Here is a 27,850-nt window from a genome sequence, read left to right on the forward strand (position 1 = left end):
ATGATAATTGAACTAAATATAAAAATGAGATTTAGACATGTTTAAAAGATAAAATACATATAAATATATGTCAGGTTTTTAATGAAATGAAATGAAATGAAATGAAATGAAATGAAATGAAATGAAATGAAATGAAATGAAATGAAATGAAATGAAATGAAATGAAATTTATTGCGATGAATGTGGTAAGTTTAGATAACATTATACATTTTGTGTAACCATGACATTCAGCCAGCTCGGCATGCAACATTTTATATGTATTATTAATAATCAACTATTAATTAGAAGTCATAGTCATTAACTTCACCAAAGTGAAAGTAAAGTCATATAGGTAGGTGTATTGATAATAAATTGTTTTACGAGATATCTTGAGAGAAAAAAATAAAAAAAGAAGAGTTTATATTATATGTTATGTTTATTTACAAAATTCCATTTTTATAGTTGGCGTATACAAAGGAAAATCTGTTCGCATACAAAATTTCTTTTCCATTTCTTTCTTCTTTGACACTTTTTAGGGAGCAGGCTTTAAAATCTAATAACAGACACTTATCGTCATATATTTTGCTCATCATTATCATCTCAGCCATTATCTGTCCACTGTTGAACATAGGTCTTTCCTATAGACTGTCATAAGGAACGGTCCTGAGCCACGTTTTGTTCAGCCATAATAAAATACCTAACATCGCATGCTACGACACACATATCGTCATAGTCGTAGAATACTGACGGATCTATATATGTAATATTTGTCAGATCCGTCAGTATTCTACGACTATGACGATATGTTGTACAAGTGCAGTATTTAGAGCAGGGGTTCCCAAACTTGTTTTGCCTACTGCCCACTTTGAAAATAAATTATTTTTAGCGCCCCATTTTTTTCACCTGCTTAAAAACCACTATTAATTCAAGATCAACAAATCACTGCTCACAAAAAATGGGGGCGTTGTGTAGAGGATTGGCCTTTACACAACGCCCCCATTTTTTTTCTGGGTATCTTACCACTATCCTTTAAGCCTGCAGCGCCTATAAGGGGGCATTATCACCCATTTTGGGCAAGGCTGACTTAGAGAATAAGAAACTTTGTATGATGAAAAAATGTTTATCTTCTGCGCAGACCTTTAGTATTAGATTGTAAAGTTATGAACGTATTTCAACTAATCTTGTGATGACGTCGAACAAGCTGAACGGACAGTCGTCCAGATATCTGTCGCAATTCCCCCTTTGCCCTTCCATTTCGGCTTCGTAGTAGTCATCGTCGATTCCTTCCTCGCGGGACGAGGATGGCCTGGAATTACATTAATTTTAAGAACGGACGAACAAACGAAGAATTCTTAGAAATATATATTACTATTGGTAATATTTATTAGCTGCATCCTGTAGCTTTTCTCGCGTTAATTAGTTTTCATTTATTTTTTATTTTTTATACAACTTAGAATGGCAGACAAGCTGACGGCGCACCTGACTGAAAGTGGTTACCGTCGCCTATATACATGAGCAGTACCATGGACATAACAGAGTATACTGTTTCGTCCATGATATCCTTCTATGCGTTGCCATTTCTGAGGGCTCAGGTGTTATTCCTCTGTACCCTGTAAATTTACTGCCATAGTCTACACTTCAAACCGAAACACAGCTATGCAAACACAACTGCTTCATGGTAGAAACACGAATGGGACAGAGGTGCTCAAGCAAACGACTTTTGTACAAAGTCTCCCTCTGGTAGTATAAAAAGTATCTCACCTATACTTACTTAAATAAGTTATGGTAAGGTACAGACAGTTGGACTACATTCATTTTGTTGTAAGTATAAAATTTGTATAGCCATATGGTCCCGGCATAGAATGGGCTACCCTTTCCGTTTCCGTGGGTAGCCTAATCTTACCAATCGACGTGTGGTTCTATGATAGGGTCACATGGCGATTGGTAAGATCACTACATCTTAATCTTAGGATATTATAAGACAAAGGCGACAAAGGAACATTTTTACAATTTACCAAAAACAGTCTAAGTATCTACTCCGTTTTTGAAAACTCAGTTTGGCAACTTCAGAATATCATTTGTTGGTGTATAAGGCTTAGAGCTTTAACAAGTGAGTGATTTGGCATCGAGCACCAATGCTGATTCAGCAAAAATACATGGTTAACTTTTTTAATTTGAGATATGTTCATTATCAAGCATGCGGTTCACCTATTGATAAGTGACTACCGTTACCCATGCGCACTCGCAACACTGGAGACATTGCAGGCATGCTGCCAGCCATTTAAGAAGGAATATGCTCCTTTCTTGAAGATACATAATTTTATACTTACGTAAATATAATATGCATTATGTGTCCTAAGAGGCCGTTGTGATGCAGCGGAGTTTCGGCTGCTTCACAGATATTCCTTAGCATGCACTCTTTACCGTTCATACCATACCTGAAGAAAAGAGTTTAAAAGGGATATGTTAAATTTGTAACTTGATAATGTCTCTATATATTGATATCTTTAAGAGAATTGAACGTGAGAGGACTTAATAATATCAATGGATGCCAAAACAATAATTTTTAGAAATTTTGTCTTTTATTTTTGGGTCATTGCGCAAAAACTACTGCACCAAATTGGATGAGGTTTTTACCGGTTTAGATTGTTGAAGGTCTTACTTAAAATATGGTGTTTCACCGTTTCACTTTGATACGTCATCTACAAGTGGTCTGTAGAACTGGTTTTATTACTTCTGAAATCCACGCATATGAAGTAGTGCGTAAAAAAGTAGTAAAAAATCTGTGTGGTGATAAAATAGGAGTACAAACTGATATAACTTCTTTTTTTCTGCGGGAAATTTAAAACTTCTTTTTTTTATTAAATGAACGATCTATTCATCCGTTTTGATACCAAGTATTATATGCAGGGTAGTTGAATAGAAGTCAGTACTAAAGACCTCTATCTTTATTTATAGCTCTTGTCTCACGTATAATTAATTCTATGTTTCTACGTCGAATTTCTGTCACTTAAGTGAAACTATAAGATTGACCATAATAAGAGAGTTAGTTTTCTCTTCGTACATGTATAATGTTTATTTATTGTATTTTTTAATTATAATCAATTTTTTAAATTGGTTAACTCATCAATCCAAGTATGTAGTAGGAAGTAATATAATAAACAAATTATAAAACTTTGAAATTATTATTTTGCTGAAAAATTCATGATCACATTTCAGTCATTTACAAATTAATTCATTTAATTTATCAAAAATTATTTTGATAGGATTTTAGTTAACTAAAATTGTTATAAGCTGATTAAACTAAAATTGAACTAAAGGAAAAATTCTACAAACTGAATGATTTTTATTTTAAAAAATTTTAGTTTTCAAGTAAAGGATAATGAGTACCCTGATCTTAAAGAGAACGAGGTTAGCTTTAAATATTATTAAATATTACGTAAATTATTCACAAAAAATAATTAAATCCATGTAAATTTTATAATTATAACGTAAAGTATATTACATAGCTTTGGAAATTAGCGAGTATAATTGGGTATTGATTAGCGTACTAATAATTAAATTTCAACAAAATTAATTTAGATATACGGATCAAAGTTTAAGAAATTGAATATTATACTCGTATTTCGATACATTGGATAAGAAATATTACATAGAGGGAAGGAAAATCGAACACAAAAATGGTTTGTTTGAAAATTGGTTTAGAGAGATATTATTATTATAGCTTCCTTTTTTATTTACCATTTGGAATAGCAATCAAGCTATGTTATAATACCGAAATACTGGTATATTAAAATTTCATATTAGGGTTTGATCTTATAAGATCTTGTAAGATACTGGTGGGGGAAAGGATTGTTGGGGGTTTACCAGTCTCATTGCTAACAATATACTCTAACAGGTCAATCTTCCCGTGGTCCCCGCTGGAAACCATCGTGCTGAATTCCAAGCGTATTCATTACGATAGGCTAACTGTCCTGCCTTTTTATTCTCACGTATCATTCCTCACTGGTGCAGAACCAGCGTATACCGTTAGCGCAGACGGGGTTACTATTCCATTATGATCCATTAAAAAGAAAGAGTAAGATACTTGCTTATTATTACCATCATCATTTTTATTGTACGCACACTGCCCGCTAGTAATTAATGCTCCTTTCCACTCAGGATTTGCTGGAAGAGAACTCTTACAGAGTTAAGCTCGCCTGTTGACATCTTTATTTTATATATATATTATATGTTGTAATTTTTTGTGTTCAATGAAGAATAAATAAATAAAATCGCGCTGGCTAGACAGTTTGGTATATAGTTTGATTTCGAGCTTTTTTTCTTGTACTGGTGCCTCGTGGTTTGTTACTTTAGTATCATATTACGAGAGCCTGGGGATGAAATGCCATTGACACGTGACACATTATATTTTACTCCTACGCCATACTGATATTGTTACCATCAGCTCTGTTATTCTGAGCAGGGGCTCCGTGCTTCTATAGTTATGGTGTTAATAAAGAATATTTAAAGCGATGACTTTACGGAATGGTACATTTTTGTCCTTTTTATTTGGGAAAAGAAAGTATATTATTTTCTCTCTATTTTTTACTTCAACATAAGTTTAGTTTCTGAGTATCAACTCAGGATGTAGGTGGCTCGGGACCATTTCTTATAGCAGTCTACGAGGGAAGCCGAATGTTCAGCAGTGTATAGTTAATAAATTGATGCAATGATGACAATGATGATGAATTTATGATTTTTAGAAAACAAAATAATAAAATTTTGTCTCGCGCCACCTACCCACTTTTATCTCTTCTCCTTTAACCAAAGATTGTCTGTAAGCAATTGCCCTAGCGATGAGACCGCCTTTTGTACCTTTACGTGTATATTTCAATCTGTATTTATGGTACTTGAATTGTCATTGCATATTTTTGTTTATGGTGCAATAAAGGGTTAAATGAAATGATAAAAATGATAAAATTAAAACAAATCTAAAATGGAACGAACGTATATAACCAGATAAAATTTTGAAGCTGCCGAGATTGTACTAGGAACACAGAAATAGGGAGAACCATTCCTATTATTGCGTATTATCACATCAAACTTGTATTTCCGCTCGACTGGTTTTGGATATAAAAGCTATTATAAAATAACATATGGTTCGCTGACACAACGTTAGCTTAGTGCTATTCATTTTGTTAATGGAGTCGGAAGCAAGAATGGAGGTTAACTCTCCAGAGAGTCTGTACGACTCTTAGAAAGGAAAATAGTGGTAATATCATGATACATACTATCCTTGTCTCTTTAACGTTTAAATTTAATCTGCAAGTACTAGTATATTAGAACTATGAATAGATTAAAAATATTAAGTACCTACTTGCGTGAAATGTTTTAGATATTAAATCAGTTAAAACAAATCTTTGATTGTGGAAAATAGTCGAATGTAGGCTTTAATCATTTAAAATTGAAATTTTATTCCAGAAAAAGGAAGCAACATACGAGTAAACACATACACACACATACACACATACGCACCCACACACGCACACACACACGCACACACACACACGCACACACACACGCACACACACACGCACACACACACGCACACATACACACAATCTTATAATAGTTATTTGTCTTTTTAAATTTTTTATACATTTTATATTTTTTGTTGTCATGCTTTATCTAAATATAAAATCCAATATGGATTTGGGTTACGGTGTTACATTCAAATTCACACAGCAATATTTGAATTATAAGTAGGTACTTCCTTATTCTGTATACGATCTGGTCCTTATGACAGACGTACGGATATTGTCGTTATAGTACTATATACGGAGCAATAAAATATATCCATAAAAAACTTACTCCTTGAATCGATTTTCTAATACCATATAAGCTAGTTCCCTTGTGATGCTGCGGCTTTGTCGAGAGCTGATAACCTGTAAATGTTGAGTATGAAATAATTAGGGTCATAAGCTAGTAACTAGCTATTAAAAGTTAAAATAATTTATAACACCGTCATCACCACATCAGTCTTTAACTGTCCACTGTTGAACATAAGTATCCCCCTTGGGGGACCGCCAGTAGTTGTCATGTTTGGCAGGCGGATGCTCACATCTCGCGCTTCCCTTAGTCGCCTTTTACGACACCCACGGGAAAGAAAGTGATGGCCTATTCTATGCCGGGACCATATGGCAACTTACTGACTACTTTATATATCAGTAAATTTTTATATATCTAACAACTTTCTGCTGATGGAAAACACTGATAACAAACTAAATTAATTTTGGTGTCAGTTTTTTTATGCTACTTAGAAAAGGCAAACAAGCTGACTGCCCACCTGATGGAAAGTGGTAACCGTCGCCTATAGACTTGAGTAGCACCATGGATATAACAGATTATATTGTTTCGTCCATGATTCTGCGTTGCCATTCCTGAGAACTCAGAGGTTATTCCTCTGTACCCTGTGATTTCACTGCCATATTCCACCCTTTAAAATTGAAACACAGCCATGCAAACACAACTGCTTGTGGGTAGAAACACGAATGGGATAGAGGTGTCCAAGCAAACGACTTTTGTACAAAGTCTCCCACTGGTAAATGTTGTATGTAGTGCTGGATTCTTATATGCTAGGCAAAATGTAATCATGATATATTATGTTTATTACAATTGTAACAGTCAATAAATGGCGGAAAAGGGATTGTTAGTAATGGAGACTGAGAATACTATTGCTAGCAATATACCCAACCAGGTCGAACTCCTCGCGGTTCCCCCTGGAAACTATCATGGTTAATTCCTGATGAATTCATCATGATGGGCTAACTGGTCTGTTTTCATTCTCATCTATCACCCTTCACTGGTGCTCCGCCAGCATATCCCGCTAGCGCAGGCGGAGCTACCAATCCATTTTCACCCATCAAAAAAAAAAAACAGTCAATAAACACCTTTGACTAAGGTAGATAGAGATATTTTTCGAATCAGTCTATCCATAATTATAGTTATATTTATAAATTTTTGTTCAAATATAATTAAAGATTGTGTCCCATAAAAAAAAAAAAAAAACTTATTTCAAGTGTAGAATATCAAGTACTACTCTATATTCATATAATAGGATCACAAAATAAAAATCCAATGTAAATACACCAAAATAATAAAAAGAAAGACGCAAAAAATATTTATATATATGTAATTATATTTTACCTACTCGTAGTTTACGTTATTATATATTATAATAACGTAAAAAAAAATAGTAATTAAAGATTGTGTCTGTTGGAGTTTTAATACTGACTGTTGACCCTGAGGTTTTTTAGAACAATGTATTATTTTTAAGTGTTTGTTCTATGTCAGATTTTTATAAGACATGTCTCGTATTTTTTCACTGAACTTATTATTATATCTCAAATACATATATGTTTTATTACTGCATCATGCTATTTACAACAGTGTCTCCTAAAAATTCGAAATCAATGGTGACGAAACTAATTATTTTCATTTAATAACTAAATTATAGGACCCATTCAGTTAAAATTTTAGGACACCGTTGTATATTCTTTTAGATAAAAAAAGAATTTTTCAAATTGGTTAACAACTGACGTAAATATAAGGTAACAAACATAAAAAAAACACAACTTAATTAAGAATCTTCTTCTTTTTTTATACAACTTAGAATGGCAAGCAAGCTGACGGCCCACCTGGTGAAAAGTGGTAACCGTCGCCTATAGATATGAGCAGTACCATGGACATAACAGAGTATACTGTTTAGCCCATGATACGCCCCATGCGTTGCCATTCCTGAGGACTCAGGTGTTATTCCTCTGTACCCAGTAAATTCACGCCATATCCCACCCTTCAAACCGAAACACAGCTATGCAAACATAACTGCTTCACGGTTGAAACACGAATGGGACAGAGGTACACAAGCAATCGACTTTTGTACAAAGTCTCCCTCTGGTTTCCTTTTTGAGTTTGTTCAAAATGGGATATCAGAAGAAGAGATAAGATAAATAGTGTTTTGCTAAATAACTGTATAAAAAGCAACAAAACTTACAGGCAGATTGGGGTATATTACTTCGTCTATTTGCGTGATGTTGGTGAGAACGCTGTAGTTCGATTCGAAGTTGTAAGAGACAAACACGTTCTTATCAGGTATATCGACTGGTACCGCGATGGCGATAAACGTCTGAAAATGGTAAGGCAGTAGTAATAAATCCTTTTAATATAATTAACACTAAAGTTTGTAACGATGCGTGGATGGCTGGCTGAATAGATGGAGGGTTGTTACTCTTTCACGCAAAAAGTACTGAACAGATTTAAATGAAATTTGGTACACAAGTAGGTTATACAATAATTTAGTACATGTATATAGTAATATATAAATATTTATATCATGAAGGTGGTAGAAAGGTTGAGAAGAAAGGGACGCTTCCTGTCCCTTTTCTTAAGATACTGTATGAATTAGTGGTATTATGTATACTGTGACTTTACGTAGACTATACTGTATTTTAACATACACGCTTGTACATCATTGGAGTAGTTAGAAACAATAAAACGTCAAATTGTTCAATTAAAACAGACCTAATTCGGTTCATCCAAATATATTAACGTATTAGTATCGGCGAGTTGGGGGAATGAGATTATTAGTAATATCTCTATTGGTAGCAATATATCTTGTTAGGTCGACCTCCACGCGGTTTCCTCTGAAAACCGTCGCGATTAATTCTTTTTGAATTCTTTATGATAGGTAGACCTGCTTTCATCCTCATCTATTATCTCTTACTGGTACCTCATTAGTATATACCGATAGTACAAGTGGGGTTACCATTCCATTATCATTACATAAAAAATACCGATGGGTTTTCTAAATAAATTGAATAATGTCTAAGTCATGTGTGTAATAATTTACTTAAGCTTTTTTTTTATACAATTTAGAATGGCAAACAAGCTGACGGCCCACCTGATGGAAAGTGGTAACCGTCGCCTATAGACATGAGCAGTACCATGGACATAACAGAGTATACTGTTTCACCCTTGATACCTCCCATGCGTTGCCATTCCTGAGGACTCAGGTGTTATTCCTCTGTACCCTGTAAATTCACGCCATATCCCACCCTTCAAACCGAAAAACAGCCATGCAAACACAACTGCTTCACGGTTGAAACACGAATGGGACAGAGGTACACAAGCAATCGACTTTTGTACAAAGTCTCCCTCTGGTGAAGCTATATGAATAGTAATTAAGTTTACCCCGTAAAGACTTGTGGGTGGAAATATAAGGCCTCTTCTCTGCCTTTCGTTCTTCAACGAAGAGCAAGTACTCAACAGTGCTCTGAAATAATAAAAAAAAAATTAGAAACACACACATAACGTTCACAGTGTCGATCCCGGCATAGAATAGGCTACCTCTTCCTTTCCCATGGGTGTTGTAAGAAGCGACTAAGGGAGGGCGAGGAATGGGCAGCGGCGTCCCTCTTAAAATATCTCCAAGCCTTAATTGCAGTTGCCAATCTACCTGCCAAGCATGGCAACAACTCCCAAGGGGGAGGCTTATGTTCAGCAGTGAGCAGTTAAAGTCTGGTATGTTGATGACTTCATTTCAGATGTATAATATATTATGCATGTAAAAATTATTAATTCGCTCTTACACCACCAACTCACTTCTATCTGTTCTCCTTTAATCAAAGATGGTCATCATTAGTAAAAAATAATGTCTCATAATATTTTGTTTCACTATATAATTTTAAATGTTATGTTTTATATACTGTTACATTTAAATAACCGGCAATGCACAAGTAAATCTCTCGTCGCAGGTGTTCATGAACGACGGTATTCCAATCCTCCTTTCCATCAGGTGATCTTCCTGCTAGTTTACCCCCCAAACAATAAAAAAAAAAACAATTTTTTGACGTCTTGAGTTACATTATTGTAGTTTTCGCAAGAAAGGATATTTTTTTAATTTTAAAATTATATGATGCCTATACTCCTCGTTGATAAGCGAAAGGATTTTTGAATCGGTTCAGTAGTTTTTGAGTATTATACATTACAAACAAACAAACAGTATAGACAGACATTATTATTGATGAATACTTACATGTTAATGAATACTTTGAGCCACTTCATTTTGTCAATTGAACTATCACTATCAAAATACACTTCACGTTATCTATAACTATAGAACACCAACTGAACCTCAACCAGTAACCGAACTGTGAACTGCGATCCACTGTGTATGCACGAAATTAACATTCACCCGCTAAATAAATGTGCGGCAATGAATTACCTCTTTCCTTGTTACTATGTAACAAGAAAAAAATTTGAATTATAAAAATAATTAAACGAATTGTATATATATTTATATATTGTATATTGTTTTTTCCTAATGATTAGTTGGTAGAGAATGCCATATGGCGTTAAGTTCGCCACTTGTACAAAGTTTTATTGTGCAATAAAGAATAAGTAAATAAATGTACTACTTGATATAAATAATAAAATAGACATAATAAATAATCATAATAACTAGATATAAATTATAATCTTTTTTATTATTATTATTTGATCCAATTTCAAACACAGGAACAACATCAATTTGATAGTTTTTTTTGCGTGTGATTTATCAGATATTGAGGTCAGTTCAGGCGCTATATCTGTAAATATAGCTCTAAAATTAAAATTTCAATTTAATATCACTGTAAAATATTTATTCTAATGACCAATATGAACAATTTCTAATAGATATTTTATAAAACAATATTTTCATGAAAGTATCTCAATTTAAAATAAAAGATTAAAAGATAGGTTTATAAAAATTACACTTCAGAATCGACCCCAATATTTTGGCAATTTTGAAGTTTTTATTATTTGATACAATTTAATCCCATAAGTTTCATTCCATTTAATTTTTTAATAATTTGGTCAGCTACACTCAGTTTTTTGTGTCGAATAAATACTTTCAAAATTTAATTTTTCTTCTTTTTCATCAGATCAGGAAACGAAAACTAATATTTTTTTATGCAACTTAGAATGGCAAACAAGCTGACGGCCCACCTGATAGAAAGTGGCACCCGTCGCCTATAGATATGAGTACCATGGACATAACAGAGTATGCTGTTTCTCCCATGATACCCCCCATGCGTTGCCATTCCTGAGGACTCAGGTGATATTCCTCTGTACGCTGTAAATTCACTGCCATATTCCAATATATTTGTTGTTCATAGTATCTTTTAATAAATTAACAGGAGTAGAATAATATAATATTCTTAGCATTAATATAGTTTATCACTGATACAAAGAATAATTACATTATATCTATAACTCCAACTCACAATACCTACTCATTCTTCCTCTTTCTACTCCAAATCCTATTCTGTGCAAGTAGTTCGTTTATGGAACTCACTCTCTACCTTTATACAGTGCGAACAATCTTTGCCCATTTTTACAAATTTAGTTAAATCCCACTACCTATCCTTGTAATCATTTAGTCCTCCATATTACCAGTTTTATGTGTGTTATATATATGTGTTAGTGTTGTATATTTGTATGTATTTATGCGTATGTATATGTGTATGTATATATATATTTATATATGTATTTGTATGTATATATTTGGACATACGTGTTTATTTATGTATGTATAAATGACTATGCTGTCACAGATATTTATTATTTTTACAGATCTATTTTTTTTAACGTGCCACCTACTTATGTTTTAATTCCTTCTACTCAAAGGAAGTCTGGAAGAGATTGCTTAGCAACAAGGCCGCCTTTTGTACTACACTATTCTTAATGAAAATTGTTGAACAAATCCTGTTATGTTGGTGTAATAAAGTGTTAAATAAATAAATAATATTTGGTATATTATAACAACACGGCAGTTAATTGAGCTGTTAAAGTAACAGACAACAAACAAACTTACTGTCACATTTATAATATTAGTAAGGATAATAAAACAACAGAGGGGGACTTTGTACAAAAGTCGATTGCTTGGGTACCTCTGTCCTATTCGTGTTTCAACCGTGAAGCAGCTGTGTTTCGGTTTGAAGGGTGGTATATGGCGTGAATTTACAGGGTACAGAGGAATAAAACCTGAATCCTCAGGAATGGCAACGCATGGGGGGTATCATTGGCGAAACAGTATACTCTGTTATGTCCATGGTACTGCTCATGTCTATAGGCAACGGTTGCCACTTTCCACCAGGTGGACCGTCAGCTTATTTGCAATTCTAGGTTGTATAAAAGAAAAACAACTTATTGCCGCGTCGGTATATAATGTTCGCAGTATAAACTGTCGATTGAACTGTACTTAGTGACCGTTATGTGACCAACTCTTGTCTCGAAAATCGAGGTAGATGGCGTTAATTGACCAGGCGCTCGGAATGACCTGAAAACCTGTTACACTTATGACGTCTTAAGTTTTTTCTCTATAGCTTTTACTGTATAAAAATAATAGAATAGAATAGAAACATTTATTGCAGGTAAACATACAATTACAATATAAAATATAAATAACATATACAAAAAGTGGACCCATACTAGGCAAAAGGAACCGGCTCAGCTGATGCCTGTCAGTGTCCCAGCGCAATGTGAACAGCTGCACAGCGCTGGTTTTCAGCCAGTCTCTCTCTTAACAAAACATAACCAAAGTGTAGGGTACCACTGTAAATTGCTTCTTACAAGAATTATTTCTCAAATATATCAATTAAGAAAAAAGGAAAGATTTATAATAATTCGAACGACTGGTAGGCACGTCTCGTTCCATTTTTGATTTAAATATGTTTGGCAAAATGTGGATATGTCGAGTGTTATCTTCACTACAGTGGCAATTGTCAATAAATGCCTACCATACTATATGGCACTTGCCTGTCCACTGCTGAATATAGACTTCCAACATAAGGTGATTTTACCAGTAGTAGCCATGTTTGCCAGGCGAGTTAGTACGGGGACTAATGGCTTCATTGCTAGCAAGCCCTGTCAGTTCGACCTCTACGCGGCCCACCCTGGATACCGTCGTGATTAATACTTGTTGCATTCGTCACAATGGGCTAACTGACTTGCTTTCATGCACATCTGTCATCCTACACTGGTGCCATGCCAGTGCATACCGATAGCGCAGGCGGAGTTACTATGCCATTATCATTTATTAAAAAAAAGCAACCGCAGTTAGGCTTTTGTTGTTGTTTTAAAAGAAATATTGCTGTTCCCTTAGTCGCCTCTTCAAACGCCCATGGGAAAGGAAGCGATAGCTTATAGCTAATATATTATAAAGCTATTGCTTTATAATATATTCTAAATTATCACCGCCAATGTATGTGCTTCTTAATAAAAAAAATCTCTTCCATACCAGGCGACACGTTCCAATAATACTCGCAACATTTACATGTTGGTTTTCCAAATGTATATATATAAAGAAATATGATTAGAGTGCAGCAAAAATTCAAAGTATTCCGCCCATCTCGAATGTAATTCCGTTTAGTAAAAATAAACATTTCATAATATAAACATTTACATTCATAGCCAACGCAAAATGTAAACGGCATTCGTGCATATACAGGTGTGTCAAATTGGAATCTAATCCGTTGCCGATAAAATTCAAAATATAAATACACATAATTGCACATCAACAGGATTTATCGAGGTAGCGACACGTAAATTGGCTTTGCGCCGTCTTGACATACGTAATCGTACAATTTACGTTACAAAACCCGCTCAGTGGGTGTCGTTGGGGAGTCTCTACATGTGACTTAAGATCTGAGTGATTTCGCTTGCCTTTGGTGATCACACATACTTATACATAGTTTTATATATAGTGAAATCTGAATTATTAGCGGTAAATAAAACTAAGAATCTCCCTAAGTCCGTGTGGTCCCAGCATAGAATAAGCCACCCCTTCCTTTCCTGTGAGTATCGTAAGAGGCGACTAATTGAACTTAACAGTAGAGGAACGTGCAGCAGTGCCCCAGCTGTTGGAAGCCATTGCGTTGGTAGAATTCTCCTTTAAAAGGATATTAACGACTTCGATTCCATACTGTATTTCATCATCGTCATCATTATCATCAATCAGATGTTAATTGTCCACTGTTGAACATAGGCCTTCCTCAATTGGGATATTCTGCCAGCAGCTGCCACGTATGGCAGGCGGGTTGGGAACCTGCAGTTAGGCTTTGGTGATAATTTAAGAGGGACACTGCTGCCCATCCCCAACTATTAAGTTGCTGGGACCACGCGGCGATATCTAATGATTTCCTAAGATTTTTAATCTTAGGACAATATAAGAGGCGACAAAGGAACACTCTCACAGTACACCAAAAAGAATGATGATATTTTAAGAGGGACACTGCTGCGTATCCTTTTACTTTTAATCACCTCTTACAACGTCCACGGGAAAAGAAGAAGTAGACCATTCTATACCGGGATCATTTATTTTTTTATTTATTTATTTTTTTGGAAAACGTACAGCTGAATTGCAGTCAATACATAATCAAATTTATATCTATGTTAAGCCATGAATCGTTTTCACATTTGCGTAATGACAAAATTGATCGGTTTTTATATATATATATATAGTGATATATATATATATACATACACATGTATATATATATATATATATATATATATATATATATATATATATATATATATATATATATATATATATATATATATATATATATATATATATATATATATATATATATACATACATACACATACATAGACTCATCTATAATAATTAAAAAGTTATAAATTTTGATGGGACATCTTTTAGCTTAATATATAATAACAAAACAAAAGCAATATAAAGCAAAACAACATTACAAAAATAGTCAATTAGGTGCAGCAGGGCGAGAACCAAAGAATGATCATCATCAATTATACGGCTATATACTGTATATGTATATGTTATATATTGCAAAAATATTTGAATATGTCTCTGCTCAATTCTATGATTGCTTAGCAGCCAGATATTAATATATTTAATGACAAATTGGATATATTTTTTAAATGTTGTTTAAAATTTTTAGGTTTGTAAAATAAACTAGGTTTATTGGCTCACTACACGTTTTGGGATATTGTAAGTGTGGTGAGTAATTTATAAATAAATGATTATAGAACCACCTATTCCCAAGACAATGGTGATATACGTATTTTGGGATATAACAGTGTAATTATAAGGTACAGAAATATAATATTATCTGACTCTTCAGGATTGTTAACACATAAGAGATGCCATGGGTATTACACTATATTCTGAGATATATATCTTCTTGTATATGTAATAGACAACAGTTTTTTTTTATGGGTGAAAATGGTATGGTAACCCCGTCTGCGCTAACGGGATACGCTGGCGGAGCACCAGTGAAAGGTGATTGATGAGAATGAAAACAGGCCAGTTAGCCCATCATGATGAATTCATCTATTAACCATGATAGTTTAGGGAGAACCGCTGGACCTGGTTGGGTTTTTTTTTTTTTTATACAACTTAGAATGGCAAACAAGCTTGATGGAATGTGGACCGTCGCCTATAGACATGAGCAGTACCATGGACATAACACATGATACTCCCCAGATGCCAGGTGTTATTCCTCTGTACCCAGTAAATTATATACACCCTTCAAACCGAAACACAGCCATGCAAACACAATCATTGAAACACGAGTGAGATACTTTTGTCATGTATATTGCTAGCAACGGGATTCTCAGTCTCCATTACTAACAATCCCTTTCCCCCCAATAGACAACAGTTATCATCTTCTGCCAACTATTCAGTCTATTTATTACTTCCAAAACGTTATAGGCTGGACAATACTTTGAGTTTCTACTGAATTACAGTTTTTTTAAATTAACTTGGTCCTGGCTGTTCCGAGTTATATGTACAACTTCATGGGTTATATTATGATTATTTAATCAATTTTGTGCCCACAACTTGTGCCTGTTCAAATCTTTAATTAAATCGATACAAAGTTTCTTTAGGGCGAGTGATTTACAGATATTATGTGCCTTTCAAGAAGATTATTCAATCTATTTCTTGCCTTCAAATCGTTAGCGGGTTATGGAGAGTCCTATGCTTGTAGTTTCTTTGCGTGAGAGAATCCGAAACGAGGAGATCTGCAAAAGAATTAAAGTAACCGACATAACCCGAAGGTTAAGCAAGCTGATGTGGCAATGGGCTGGTCACACAGTTCGAAGAACTAACAACCGATGGGGAAGGAAGGTTGTTGAGTGGCACCGCCATATGGATAAACGCAGTGTTGGATGACTCTCCATTAGATGGAGTGACGACCTTAAATGCATTGCAGGGAGTCAGTGGATGCAGTTGACAGTCTGTGGGGGACGCCTGTGATTAGTAGTGATCAAATAATAGCTGAAATGATGATGACGGTAATGAGATGATGATTTCTTGCCAAATTCTTGATAAACGACTAACTTTACATCCCAGGTAGACTTTAAAAGGACCTGGAAATTACCGAGTTATGACATCAGTTTAGAGTCAATGACATCAGTGTGACGTCAACGTCAGACGTGAGTGTTGTTTTCTTTGTAGACTGTACCTCGATATAATATAAAACAAACAGAGAATATACATTTGAGGTCTGATTTACTTCGCTAAATGACTTTTAAAATGCCAGAAAATCGGAATAAACGGAAAGGGTTCGTAATGAGAGGATTTATTTTCCGCTTCGCGTACGGTTGCACATTCTCCCGAAGTCAACAGCACTTGCGATGACGTCAACACTTGTCTATTACTTTATTTCAAGGCTCGCGAACTCCGCCTCGTTTTATTTTTAATGTCGTCGTGGGATATGACATTTTATTACGAGCATCTAAGGAGTAAATAATGGATGGACTGGTTGGAATGCTCACAGTTTGTCTATTCTTATGTTTTTTTTATATATTTTTTTATATATTATATTATATTTTATATTATATTTTATATATTATATATTCAACAAGCTTTGTATTGTTGAATTGATGTAATATTATTTTCAGTAGAGGGGGTGAGGTGAGGGGACAAATACGCCAATGCTAGTTTGTGGACAGAAGGACCCCCATTAGATAATGTGCTGTCTAGTTTATTCTATCCTAATATTTTATGTCTAAAATATTATATATGATGTCACATTTACAATATAAGATATAAATATAGTACATTTATAACATACTAATATTACAAATGTGAAACTGAGTTTGTTTATTTGTTACCTTATAGCGCTTTAGCGGATTAAGCACTATGAAATTTGGTATACACGTTCTATATGTGATGGAGCCTTTTTAATCACATATATATCCTTATATGGCAGTAAGTGCCACGCTTGGCATGCGGATTGGCAACTGCAGTTAAGCTTTGGAGATGTTTCAAGAGAGAAGTTGCTGCCCAATCTTCGCCCTTTCTTAGTCGCCTCTTACAACTACTAACTACTACAGGGAAGAAAGTAGTGGCCTATTCTATGCAGGGACCACACAGTTTAAATTATATTACTAAGATGTAAGAATTGTATTATAATTTTACGTTTCGCTTTTTTTTTTTTATAAAATATAAATATTTTCATGCCTATATCACTTAAGGAAATTAAACAGGTGCCAAACTTAATACTATGTGGCCTTGTTAATTATTTAAAGACTGTTTAATGCAAATAAACTCATTTACTTTAATTTTGTATCCATATTTAAATAAATCTTAGATAGATTGATACACTTTATTGTTTCCTCCAAAAGACTACAATAGTGAACTTATTATAAACATAGACAATTACATGAAATAATCACAATGAGAAAACAATGGGCGACCTTATCGCTAAAAGCGATCTCTTCCAGGCAACCTTTGGATGGAGAGGAATAATTATAACAACATTTTAAATAATGCAAATGTCAAATATAGAGTATAACTGAATTTTTTTTTCAATTATTTATGTCACTAAAAATAAAATTATTTTATTTTGTTCCATGCAGGTTATTTAACCTATTATTTAAAATGGCACAGAATGGCCTCTGTCAAAGTATCTGCATCGTGATAAACAAGGAAATGCTGAGTGCCGGTAAACAGATCATTGATTCGTACTGAACTGTAGTCGCGTTAGGAAAGATCGGCCTAATGGCCGTATATATATATATATATATAGGACACGTATATATATGTTCAATTATCTCAAAATGTATTAATTTGTTGTTATCTATATTAATATTTATTTCATTTACTTTATTTTATTAGTCCAATGCATCATCATTTACTCTATATCTCTCTCTCTTTAGTATAATAGTTGTGTGGTAGAGAATGCCAACAGGCATTAAGTCTGCTCTGTATACATATTTTAATAAGTTTAAAAGAATAAATAAATAAATAAAATACGTAAATGTTTATTACTCTTCCATGTAAATATTACTTAACGGATTTGCATGTTTAGAACATAGATAGGTTATATCCGAACTCAACACATCCTTTATTTTATAAAATTGGTGTACGCAGGCAAAGCCACGGGATACAGCTAATCTAGTTATAATATTAACATCAAGGGATTGGTAATAACGGGGTCAAATAGCCCCATTAATAGCAATATACCCTGTCGGGTCGACCTCCACGTGGTTTCCCCTGGAAACTATCGTGGCTAATTCTAGTTGAATTCGTCAGGATAGGCTAACTGACCTGCTTTCATCCTCATCAGTCATCTATCATGGTGCCCCGCCAGTATATACCGATAGCGCAGGCGGGGTTACCATACCATTATCACTCATTAAAAAAAAAACATGAAGATGCTATCAACTGTATACAGGGTGGGCATACTACGCTGAGCGATATTATGAGCAGTGGGTCTCGTTTTCAACGTTCCCATTGGATTGTCGACGTTGCTGATTTTGTGTACTATAACCCGTCGTATCGATACGATGTGATATAACAATATATTGAAATCTGCACTTTATGCACTACCATTAAAGTCAATATTGATTTGAGTATCGAAGTTTACCGGGCTCTACGTTGTTGCTGGAGGCAATATTTGTAGTATGAGATTTGTAGTACTTATTTGGGATTTAAGTACATTTTAGACTTATTGTGATCTCTTTAGATTTATATGAATGTTTAAATATACTTTTTGTCTATTTAAATGTATATTTAATATATCACATTGAGTATATACCTTTATCTTTTGTTGATTACCTAGTAGATATCACTTTCTTCTTCTCTTCATCTTCATTATATTCAGCCGTTAACTGTCCACTGCTGAACATAGGTCTTGTTCTTGAATTTTTTTTCTAGTAGTTGCCACGCTTGCCAAGGAAGCTTTTATCATCATTTAGAAGTATTTAACAGAGGGAGACTTTGTACAAAAGTCGTTTGCTTGGGTATATCTGTCCTATTCGTGTTTAACTGTCCTATGCATGTGGTAAAGGTGAATTTACAGGGTACAGAGGAGTAACACGAGTCCTCAGGAATGGCAACGCATGTGAGGTATCATAGGCGAAACAGTATACTCTGTTATGTCCATGGTACTGCTCATGTTTATAGGCGACGGTTACCGCTTCCCATCAGGTGGGCCGTCAGCTTGTTTGACATTCTAAGTTGTATAAAAAAAATCGTATCATATCATTTTGTAAATATGTTGTTAATTTTTATAATCTGCATCATACTTTGAAGGGAACAATAGAGTTTTCATTTATTTATTTACATTCATTTCTAAGCATATTATTATTTATTATATTAATACTATGCCTGAAATATATATTACCTCTTACGTTATTATATGAAACAATACAGTAGTTTGAATTCAAACAGTGATCGTCAGAATTGATAAATAATCTTTTATTCCATAAAAAGTAATAAAATTTACCCTTAGCTGGTTTGGGTCTGGTGAGTTTACCCTATGTAGTAGTCAATAAATTTTTGACCTTATACATTTTTCTGCCACTTTCTGATATTGGTTGCCTTGATTTATGTAATAAATGAGAGGATTTTTGTTTATTTAAAGTTTATATAAATATTAATCTATTTATATTTTTATAATAAACAAAAACATATTTGTTTACCCCAGGGGTAACTTGTATCAAATCCGCTTATTACAAAAATTTTCTATTTATTCGTATTCAAATTAATAAGTCGAAATACTATATTATAAAGTTAGAGATAAATATAAACAAAGTTCAATCCAAAAATAAATAAATAAAATTAAATCATATTCTCTCTAACTACACTGGGTTGGCTGGAAGAGATCTCTTTCAGAGATAAGTCCTCCCTTGCTAACATGAAATTTTTTATGTATTTATTTGCCTTCTAAACATTTTTATTGGTGACTTGATATGAGTTACCTCTGAGGTACAAATTTATACAAAATCATCAATTCGTGCTGATATGTGTTCCAATGGATCATCAGGGCATTGGTATCTGTAATGATTACAATCATCATTTATTCCATGGTATTCTGCTTCATAATAAACGTCATCTATTGTATCTTCCGAGATCGATGTTGAGGGTCTAGAAAAAAGAAACTAATTATTTTTCAATGGATAAAGAAGGAATGATATGTCAATACTAATGTTTTTTTTAACGGGTGAGTATGGAATGGTAACCCTGCCTTTGCTATGGTATATGCTAGAAATAAGTCAGTGGGGGCTAAGGGATTATAAGTAATGGAGTCTGACTGACCCTTAGCCCTTCCAATCAGGTCGACCTCCACATAGTTCCCCTTGGAAACCATAGTGGTTAATTCTAGTGGAATTTGTCGCAAAGGGCTAACTGACCTGCTTTTTTCATCATCTATCATCCCTCACTGCTGCTCTGCCAGCATATACTAATAGCACAGGTGGGATTATCATTCCATTATTACCCATTAAAAAAAAGAAGGAAATCATATCACCGTGACGAATTCCACCAGAATTAACTACGATAATTTCCAGGGAGAACCGCGTGGAGGTCCACCTGACAGGGTATGTTGCTAGAAACGGGGCTGTTAGACCCCATTACTACTCGTAGCAATCATTTTTACTCCTATATTAATGATATAGAATGGCGGATCATTAAAGAAGGCTTTAATGATGATGAAATCGAGTTGGATGACTCGTCGTGGCTAATGCACTAGGAATTAAACACGATGATTTTCATTGCTAGAAATTGGGACTAGCATTCCCACTATTAAAAATCTCATTCTTATAGCATTACGTATTAAAGTGACTTCTTTTAATGCATTTTGAAATAATTACGAGAGCTAGCAAAAGACTGAAGTTTCCTTGTTCTACGATAGGGGAGGTGAATTTTTAACCAACTTTAAAAAGTTTTGTGTGTATCTTAGACGATATATTTGTCAATTCGGAACCATTTATAGTAATTGCTTTTTTAATTGAAATTAGTTAAAAAGTTTTTATGTACTTATGTATGTATTATGTACATATATAAATTACCAGAAGGAGATATTGTACAAAAGACATTCTCTATCCTCTGTTTTACTTGGGTTTCTGTCACTAAGCAGCTGTACTTGTAAAACTATGTTTCATGTATTTATGAATATTTTTCAAACATATATAGTATTTCTTGTAATTGTATTTATAATAAGTTTACTATTGTAATGTTATGAAGGAAACAATACAGAGTAACTAAACATTAAAAAAAAAATCACCAAAGCTTAACTGCGGTTGCCAATCCACTTGTCAAACCTTGCTTATGGGGGGAGGCTTATGTTCAGTAGTGAAGATAGGTTTCCCCCATAAAGGGAATACGATGGAAAAAATACTCACATCAATAGAAATAGGTATAAATGAATACAAACATTTGTGTTGTAATAGGATCGAACTTGTGACCATCAGGAGGTAAGAAGGAGGCAATATGTTGCCTATTAGGGTTGTCAATATTATATCCAATCTATTATCATCAAATAAATTAAGCGTAATAAAAAACTTACGTAAGTATCAAGTGAAGTATATCGCCCAATAATCCATTGTGAGGATATTGCGAGGTAGCCGCCTCACAAATGGCCCTGAGTAAGCACTGCCGTCCCTGGTAACCGTGTCTGTGGAAAAATAGCCTTATTATCAGATATATCCCTATTTCCTAATAATAGGGTATTGGAATAAGTGAATTGGATTATTATTTATTAACTTTGCCTGCCATTTTGTTCAGCATAATAATAATAAAAGATTGAGACACACAAAAAAAAACGGATTTATTTTGGTCTAAAAATTAGTTTAACTTTTAGACCTTTACCTATCACAAAATTAATAAATGAACTAAATCAAATCGGATCAAATTTATATATTAACAATTTATTTAATTAATAATATAAAAATGTTAACTATGGGTATATACCTGAAAATAAAGAGATTTATTATTATTATTATTATTATATGCGATTAATCTGTAAGTAAATACTTTCGGATAAAAATAATCAAATTCAGTTTAGAATTGACAGAGTTATGAGGTAACAAACATAAAAAAATACTTTTTTTTTAATCTAACACGTTTACTAAGTTAATATCCAATAAGTTTAATACGTAAATTACTAGAGAAAGAATTTGTAGAAAAGACATTTTCTATTTTACTTGTGTTTCTGCCGCTAATCAGCCATGCCTATATGACTGTTTCCTTTTGAATAGTAGGATATGATAATGAAGTTACACGCTATGGAGGCTCAACGTGTTAGTTCTCAGGAACGGGTAATGAATTAGAGGTATGAGGGGAGGTACGGTTATCACTTTCCATAGAGGAAGGGGGGATTATTAGTATTGGAGGCTACCGGCCCTATTGTAAGAAATATATCCTGTCTAGTTGATTACCACGTGGAAACTATTGTGGTTAACTTTCAACCAAACTATCATCTTTTACTGGTACTCAGCCAGATTATGAATAGGTGGAGTGTACATTGAATTATTGTCCATCTAAAATGACTACTTTTCATCAGGTGGGCTGTAAACTTGTTTGACATTTTAAATTACATAAAACAAATCCATCGGGTAGATTTCTTCGTAAAGATAAAAACCAGCCAATTTAAATGTGAATTTATTTGTTTGGCATGAAGATGGACATAGGCTGCTCTGTATTTCGGTCAATCAATACAATACCCCAGCTAAGTGCACAAAGTAGCGTATAAAAAGTAATATACAGTAAAAACATATTGAGCACGCAATGTTCACTTCACTAGAAAATGTAGCTGATTGGAATAGTAAAATTTCGTGCTCTCTCTAATTTGAAAATACCAAAAAAAAAAAAATTACAATGGAATCGCACTAAATGAACTGGAAAACTGGAACGGAGCGGCGGCGTGTCCCGCAATCAAATTCCATTTGGAATCTGAATCAACCAACATTCAGCACGGTGAATTTAATTTCATAAATCGCAAAACCCACATTACAGTATTTGCATAACATGTTTGCGTACCTTTTGTTATCTTAACTAGTATATACGTCCGTGTTTGCTCATCGTTTAATCGGCGTTTGAGTGGGGAAAGGGATTGTCCGTAATGGGGTCTAGCAATTGCTAGCAATATACTCTACGAGGTTGAGCTTCACGCGGTTCCCCCTGGAAATTACCGTGGTTAATAATTGTTGAATTCGTCACGATGGGGTAACTGATTTATTTCCATCCTTATCTACCATACCCGGTTAGTTCCCATTGATATCAATATATACCCTATCAGGTCGACCTCCACGCGGTTCCCCCTGGGAACCATCGTGACTATTTTTCTCGTAATTTATCGTTGAATTCGTTACGATGGGCTAACTGACCTGTCTTTTCATCCTCACCGATCATCTCTTACTGGTACCCCGCCAGCGTATGCCGTTAGCGCAGCCGGAGTTACCATTCCATTATCATTTATTAAAAAAAAGTCTGATACCCCGCCAGCGTATACCAATAGAGTAGGCGGTGACCATTCCATTCCATTAGAAAAAAACGATGTTTGAAGATACATATATTTAGATATATTTATACTTAAAGATATTATCGTATGGTCCCACTATAGAATAGGCTACTTCTTTCTTTCCCGTCGGTATCGAAAAAGGCGACTAAGATATGTAAATGTTCGAGGGTTGGGCAGAAAGAAGCGTTCTTTGAAAATGTCATCACATTCATTAGCTAAAAAATAGATATTTGAATATATGTTTAGAATTATATTGATAACAAAAAGAATTATTAAAATAGGTTCGCAGTTTGTAAAGTCCTCACATAACATTCACAATAAAAAATGTACGTAAATTAAGTATGTACTTCTTTTTATTGGAAGTCTTTTTATATATCCAAGTCAGTAAGTCTGTATGTTTTACTTACTTTTCCAACATAGATTCGATTATAATATAAATGTAACTTCTCGTTAAACCTTTGTGTCCATTTACACTTCTCTGTTTCCTATCTCTTGATATCTGAAACAATACATGTTAATTTTTATTTCATTTAATTCTAAATTCAATTAATTTTAAATTTAAAATAATAAATGACGTATCATAAATATTTTGTGTATTAACTACTACATGATAATTTCAAAATTAAATTTTTTGGTTTTTTATTTTATATGTATGGCAATACTAATGTTCCCTCTTATATTTTGTATTGAAGAGCAAATACATGTCTCTTGCATGTATCCAAATATCTTTATACATGGTCCTTCGTGCCGGATATCCATTAATATTCGTATGTATGTATATATATACATTTTGATTTGTGTAAAATGGAAGTGTAAATATTATTGTATTCATGTTACTTACTGTGACATCTCCTAGTAGAGGTTCAAAGTAGGTTGCATTGGCTACATTATAATAATTTGCTTCGAAGAACCAAGCAACGCTAACTGTCGTCTCAGGATGGAGGGGGATTGATATTGTTGCAAATATCTATAAAAATACAATTAAAAAAGATATTATTTTTTATTTGGATCATTCATTTCCTTTTATGAAAATGGTCAGAGGTGGTGAGATTTTTTTCAACGGTGATGAAGTGAAAAAAATATGTAAAATACAAATATTATTTTGATGTAACGTAAAGCAAAGTACGAGCCAATAATGCTGCGGGCATTCTATCTTATATCTATAGTCCATCTGTGTACCAAATTTAATTTAAATTCGTTCAGCCGTTTACACATGATTGAGTAACAAACATCCTAACAATTTGGTTCATACATAAATATATGTGTTTATTGACTTTGCGTATCTGTGTATATAGAACTTGGCATAAATGTATACACATGTACAGTATAATAGTATGCTATTTACCACGACTTTGCCCGCGTGTGTCAGTGTGTTAAGCATCCTATGTGTTAAGTTAGGATAAAACCTACTTCTGTGGGTACCAAATGGCATTTTGAATATGTTTAGCTGTAGAATCATCTAACGTCTTTACAAATTTTCGTATTAATATATACATATATATCATGATCGTCATCATTTCAGCTATTACCCGTCCACTGCTGGACATAAGCCTCCCCTATATATATCTCTATATACATTAATTATTAATAAATAAGTTAAATATGTTGCTAAGTGTAAAACTTGGAAACGCTTGGATATATTAGCTATACCTTTTTTTAAATGTTTGTTGAAGTCCGAAGATGATTTTGATGAAAAAAGAATGAAAGATTCTCTAAATAAAACTAATTTTTATTTTTTTCCAAATAAATATTCCTTGAATACAGTTACAATTTTTGACAGACCGTCTTCTATCGGATCAGCTAGCTCATACATATATGATAATAGCTTTGGACCATGACTTCGTACGCATGGATTTTGGAAGTTTAAGGGTTAAGTAAACTAAACTTTAAGGGTTAACTTTTCAAAATACCTTTCCTCATTATTATCTACGCTATACAAAGTAAGTAACTGTAAAATTTCAAGATTCTAGATGCAACGGTTTCATCTGTGCATTGATCATACATCAATCCGAGGTCAGTCAGCCAGTCACTCAATATCTTTTTTGATATATTTACTCGTAGATTAGTGGCATGTATTTGGTGGTTTCAGTGGATATAAATGGTTCAGGACCGTTTTTTATAGCAGTCAATGGGGGAGGCCTGTGTTCAGCAATAGAGAGTCAACGGCCGATATGATGACGATGATGGGGGATTTAAAGGGAGATCAGTTTCTTTAAAATACTACTTGCCCCATATTGAGTGCCGGTAGTGAAGATAAGATATCTTTTCTGACGTCTGTTCGCCTCCGCATGATTAGTTATTGCTAACACAAAAGTGATTAATCTGAAATTGTACACAATTCGATAGATTAATATACATTTATTGTGTATATAATTAGAGATGGAACATCCCTTCCTTCCTATAGGTGTCGTAGGAAGCGACTAAAGAAACTTAAATGTCGAGATATGGATAGCAGCGTCCATTGTTAAACAACAGATATTATTTTTTACAGATCTATTTTTTTTAACGCGCCACCTACCTATTTATGCTTTAATTCCTTCTACCCAAAGGTTGTCTGGAAGAGATTAGCAATAAGACCGTTTTGCTACTAGTTGAAAATTAACAAATCATGTTATGTTGGTGCAATAAAGTGTTAAATAAATAAATAAGCCTCCCTATTGGGCCGTTTTGCTACTAGTTACTACGTTTGGAAGGCGAATTGGTAACCGCCGTTAGGGTTTGGAGATGTTTTAAAAGGGGTGCCGCTGCTCATCCCTTGCCTTCCCTTAGTCGCCTCTTACGACACCTAGGGGAAAGGACGGGGTGGCCTATATCGGGACCATATGACAAGATCCTAACTGCGGGTCAACTCGCTTGCCATATTTTATTTATATTTATTTAGAATAATTACAGTAATTTGGTATGAAGGCAAAAGATTTGATTTTACGTATATTAGTTGGTTTTTAACGGATACACTTAAAAAACTACTTAACTATTAAAAAAAAAAAAAAACGCTATAGAAACTAATATTATCAGCGAGTAATATAGGAAATATATTATTAAAAAAAAATTGTAATACTTACGAAAATTTGAAAATTACAAAATGTAATCCGTGATATTTTGTGTTACATTTTTACGAAGCTATTATTTACATATTTACTTATAAAAACATTACATAAAATACTAATGTATCTTTATATCCGTCTACTCGTGTGAAAGCGAGACGGATCGCTAATATTAGATAAAGATAAAAGATACTTACATCAAAATATAGTATGCAATCCACATGACACTAAATACCATTATTTTGCAATAATCCTATATTATAAACGACCAAACCACAGAACTGTAAGTTCCGTGTGACAAACCCGAGTAGTGACCGTGTCGCATTACGTTCACTATATGTATTTTAACAATTAGATAAATCGACGTTGTCAACCGCCCGGTTAATTCTACCTAAAAGATGCGCTTTCCTGCAATTAGCAGCCCAAACATAGGTTAGTGGCGTGGATTTCAGAAGAATATATTTCTCGATTCCTTTTGTATGTCTATTTCTAATGTATGTAAGGTATTTAGTTTATACTAGTTTTTACTTGCCATTTTGTCCACGTGACTGGGATTTTTCACTGATTGGGTACATAAAAAGTGGTCCATATCGTTCTCTATTTCACCAGAGGGAGACTTTGTACAAAAGTCGATTGCTTGGGTACCTCTGTCCCATTCGTGTTTCAACTGTAAAGCAGTTGTGTTTGCATGGCTGTGTTTCGGTTTGAAGGGTGAGCTATGGCGTGAATTTACTGGGTACAGAGGAATAACACCTGAGTCTTCAAGAATGGTAACGCATGGGAGGAAACAGTATACTCTGTTATGTCCATGGTACTGCTCATGTCTATAGGCGACGGTTACCACTTTCCATCAGGTGGACCGTCAGCTTGTTTGCCATTCTAAGTTGTATAAAAAAAACATACATTTATAACAAATTTCATAGTGACTGGTTTATAAATAAATAAATAAAACAACCGGTTACGTCACAATTTAAGTTGGTTTTTTTTAAAACATAATCATAATTATCAACA

General features: G+C 33.9%; 2 protein-coding genes across 3 annotated transcripts in view; one reads left to right on the top strand and one right to left on the bottom strand.

Annotated features, from left to right (window-relative positions):
- Positions 1-27,850, top strand: part of LOC113523148 (acetylcholine receptor subunit beta-like 2) — a 111,784-nt gene that overhangs the window by 77,124 nt on the left and 6,810 nt on the right. The window lies entirely within an intron of this gene.
- Positions 380-27,131, bottom strand: LOC113510741 (uncharacterized). The gene is made up of 10 exons (XM_031907253.2): positions 27,037-27,131; positions 26,024-26,117; positions 24,637-24,762; positions 24,203-24,294; positions 21,843-21,950; positions 9,211-9,292; positions 8,015-8,146; positions 5,833-5,906; positions 2,310-2,417; positions 380-1,285 (listed from the first exon to the last, which is right to left on the bottom strand). Exons 1-10 carry the CDS (start codon positions 27,075-27,077, stop codon positions 1,138-1,140), a joined length of 1,005 nt encoding a protein of 334 aa, XP_031763113.2. The 5' UTR covers positions 27,078-27,131; the 3' UTR covers positions 380-1,137.

The sequence above is a fragment of the Galleria mellonella genome, unplaced genomic scaffold (assembly GCF_026898425.1).
Source record: "Galleria mellonella isolate WM207_F2 unplaced genomic scaffold, CSIRO_AGI_GalMel_v1 utg32, whole genome shotgun sequence".
NCBI lineage: Eukaryota > Metazoa > Arthropoda > Insecta > Lepidoptera > Pyralidae > Galleria > Galleria mellonella.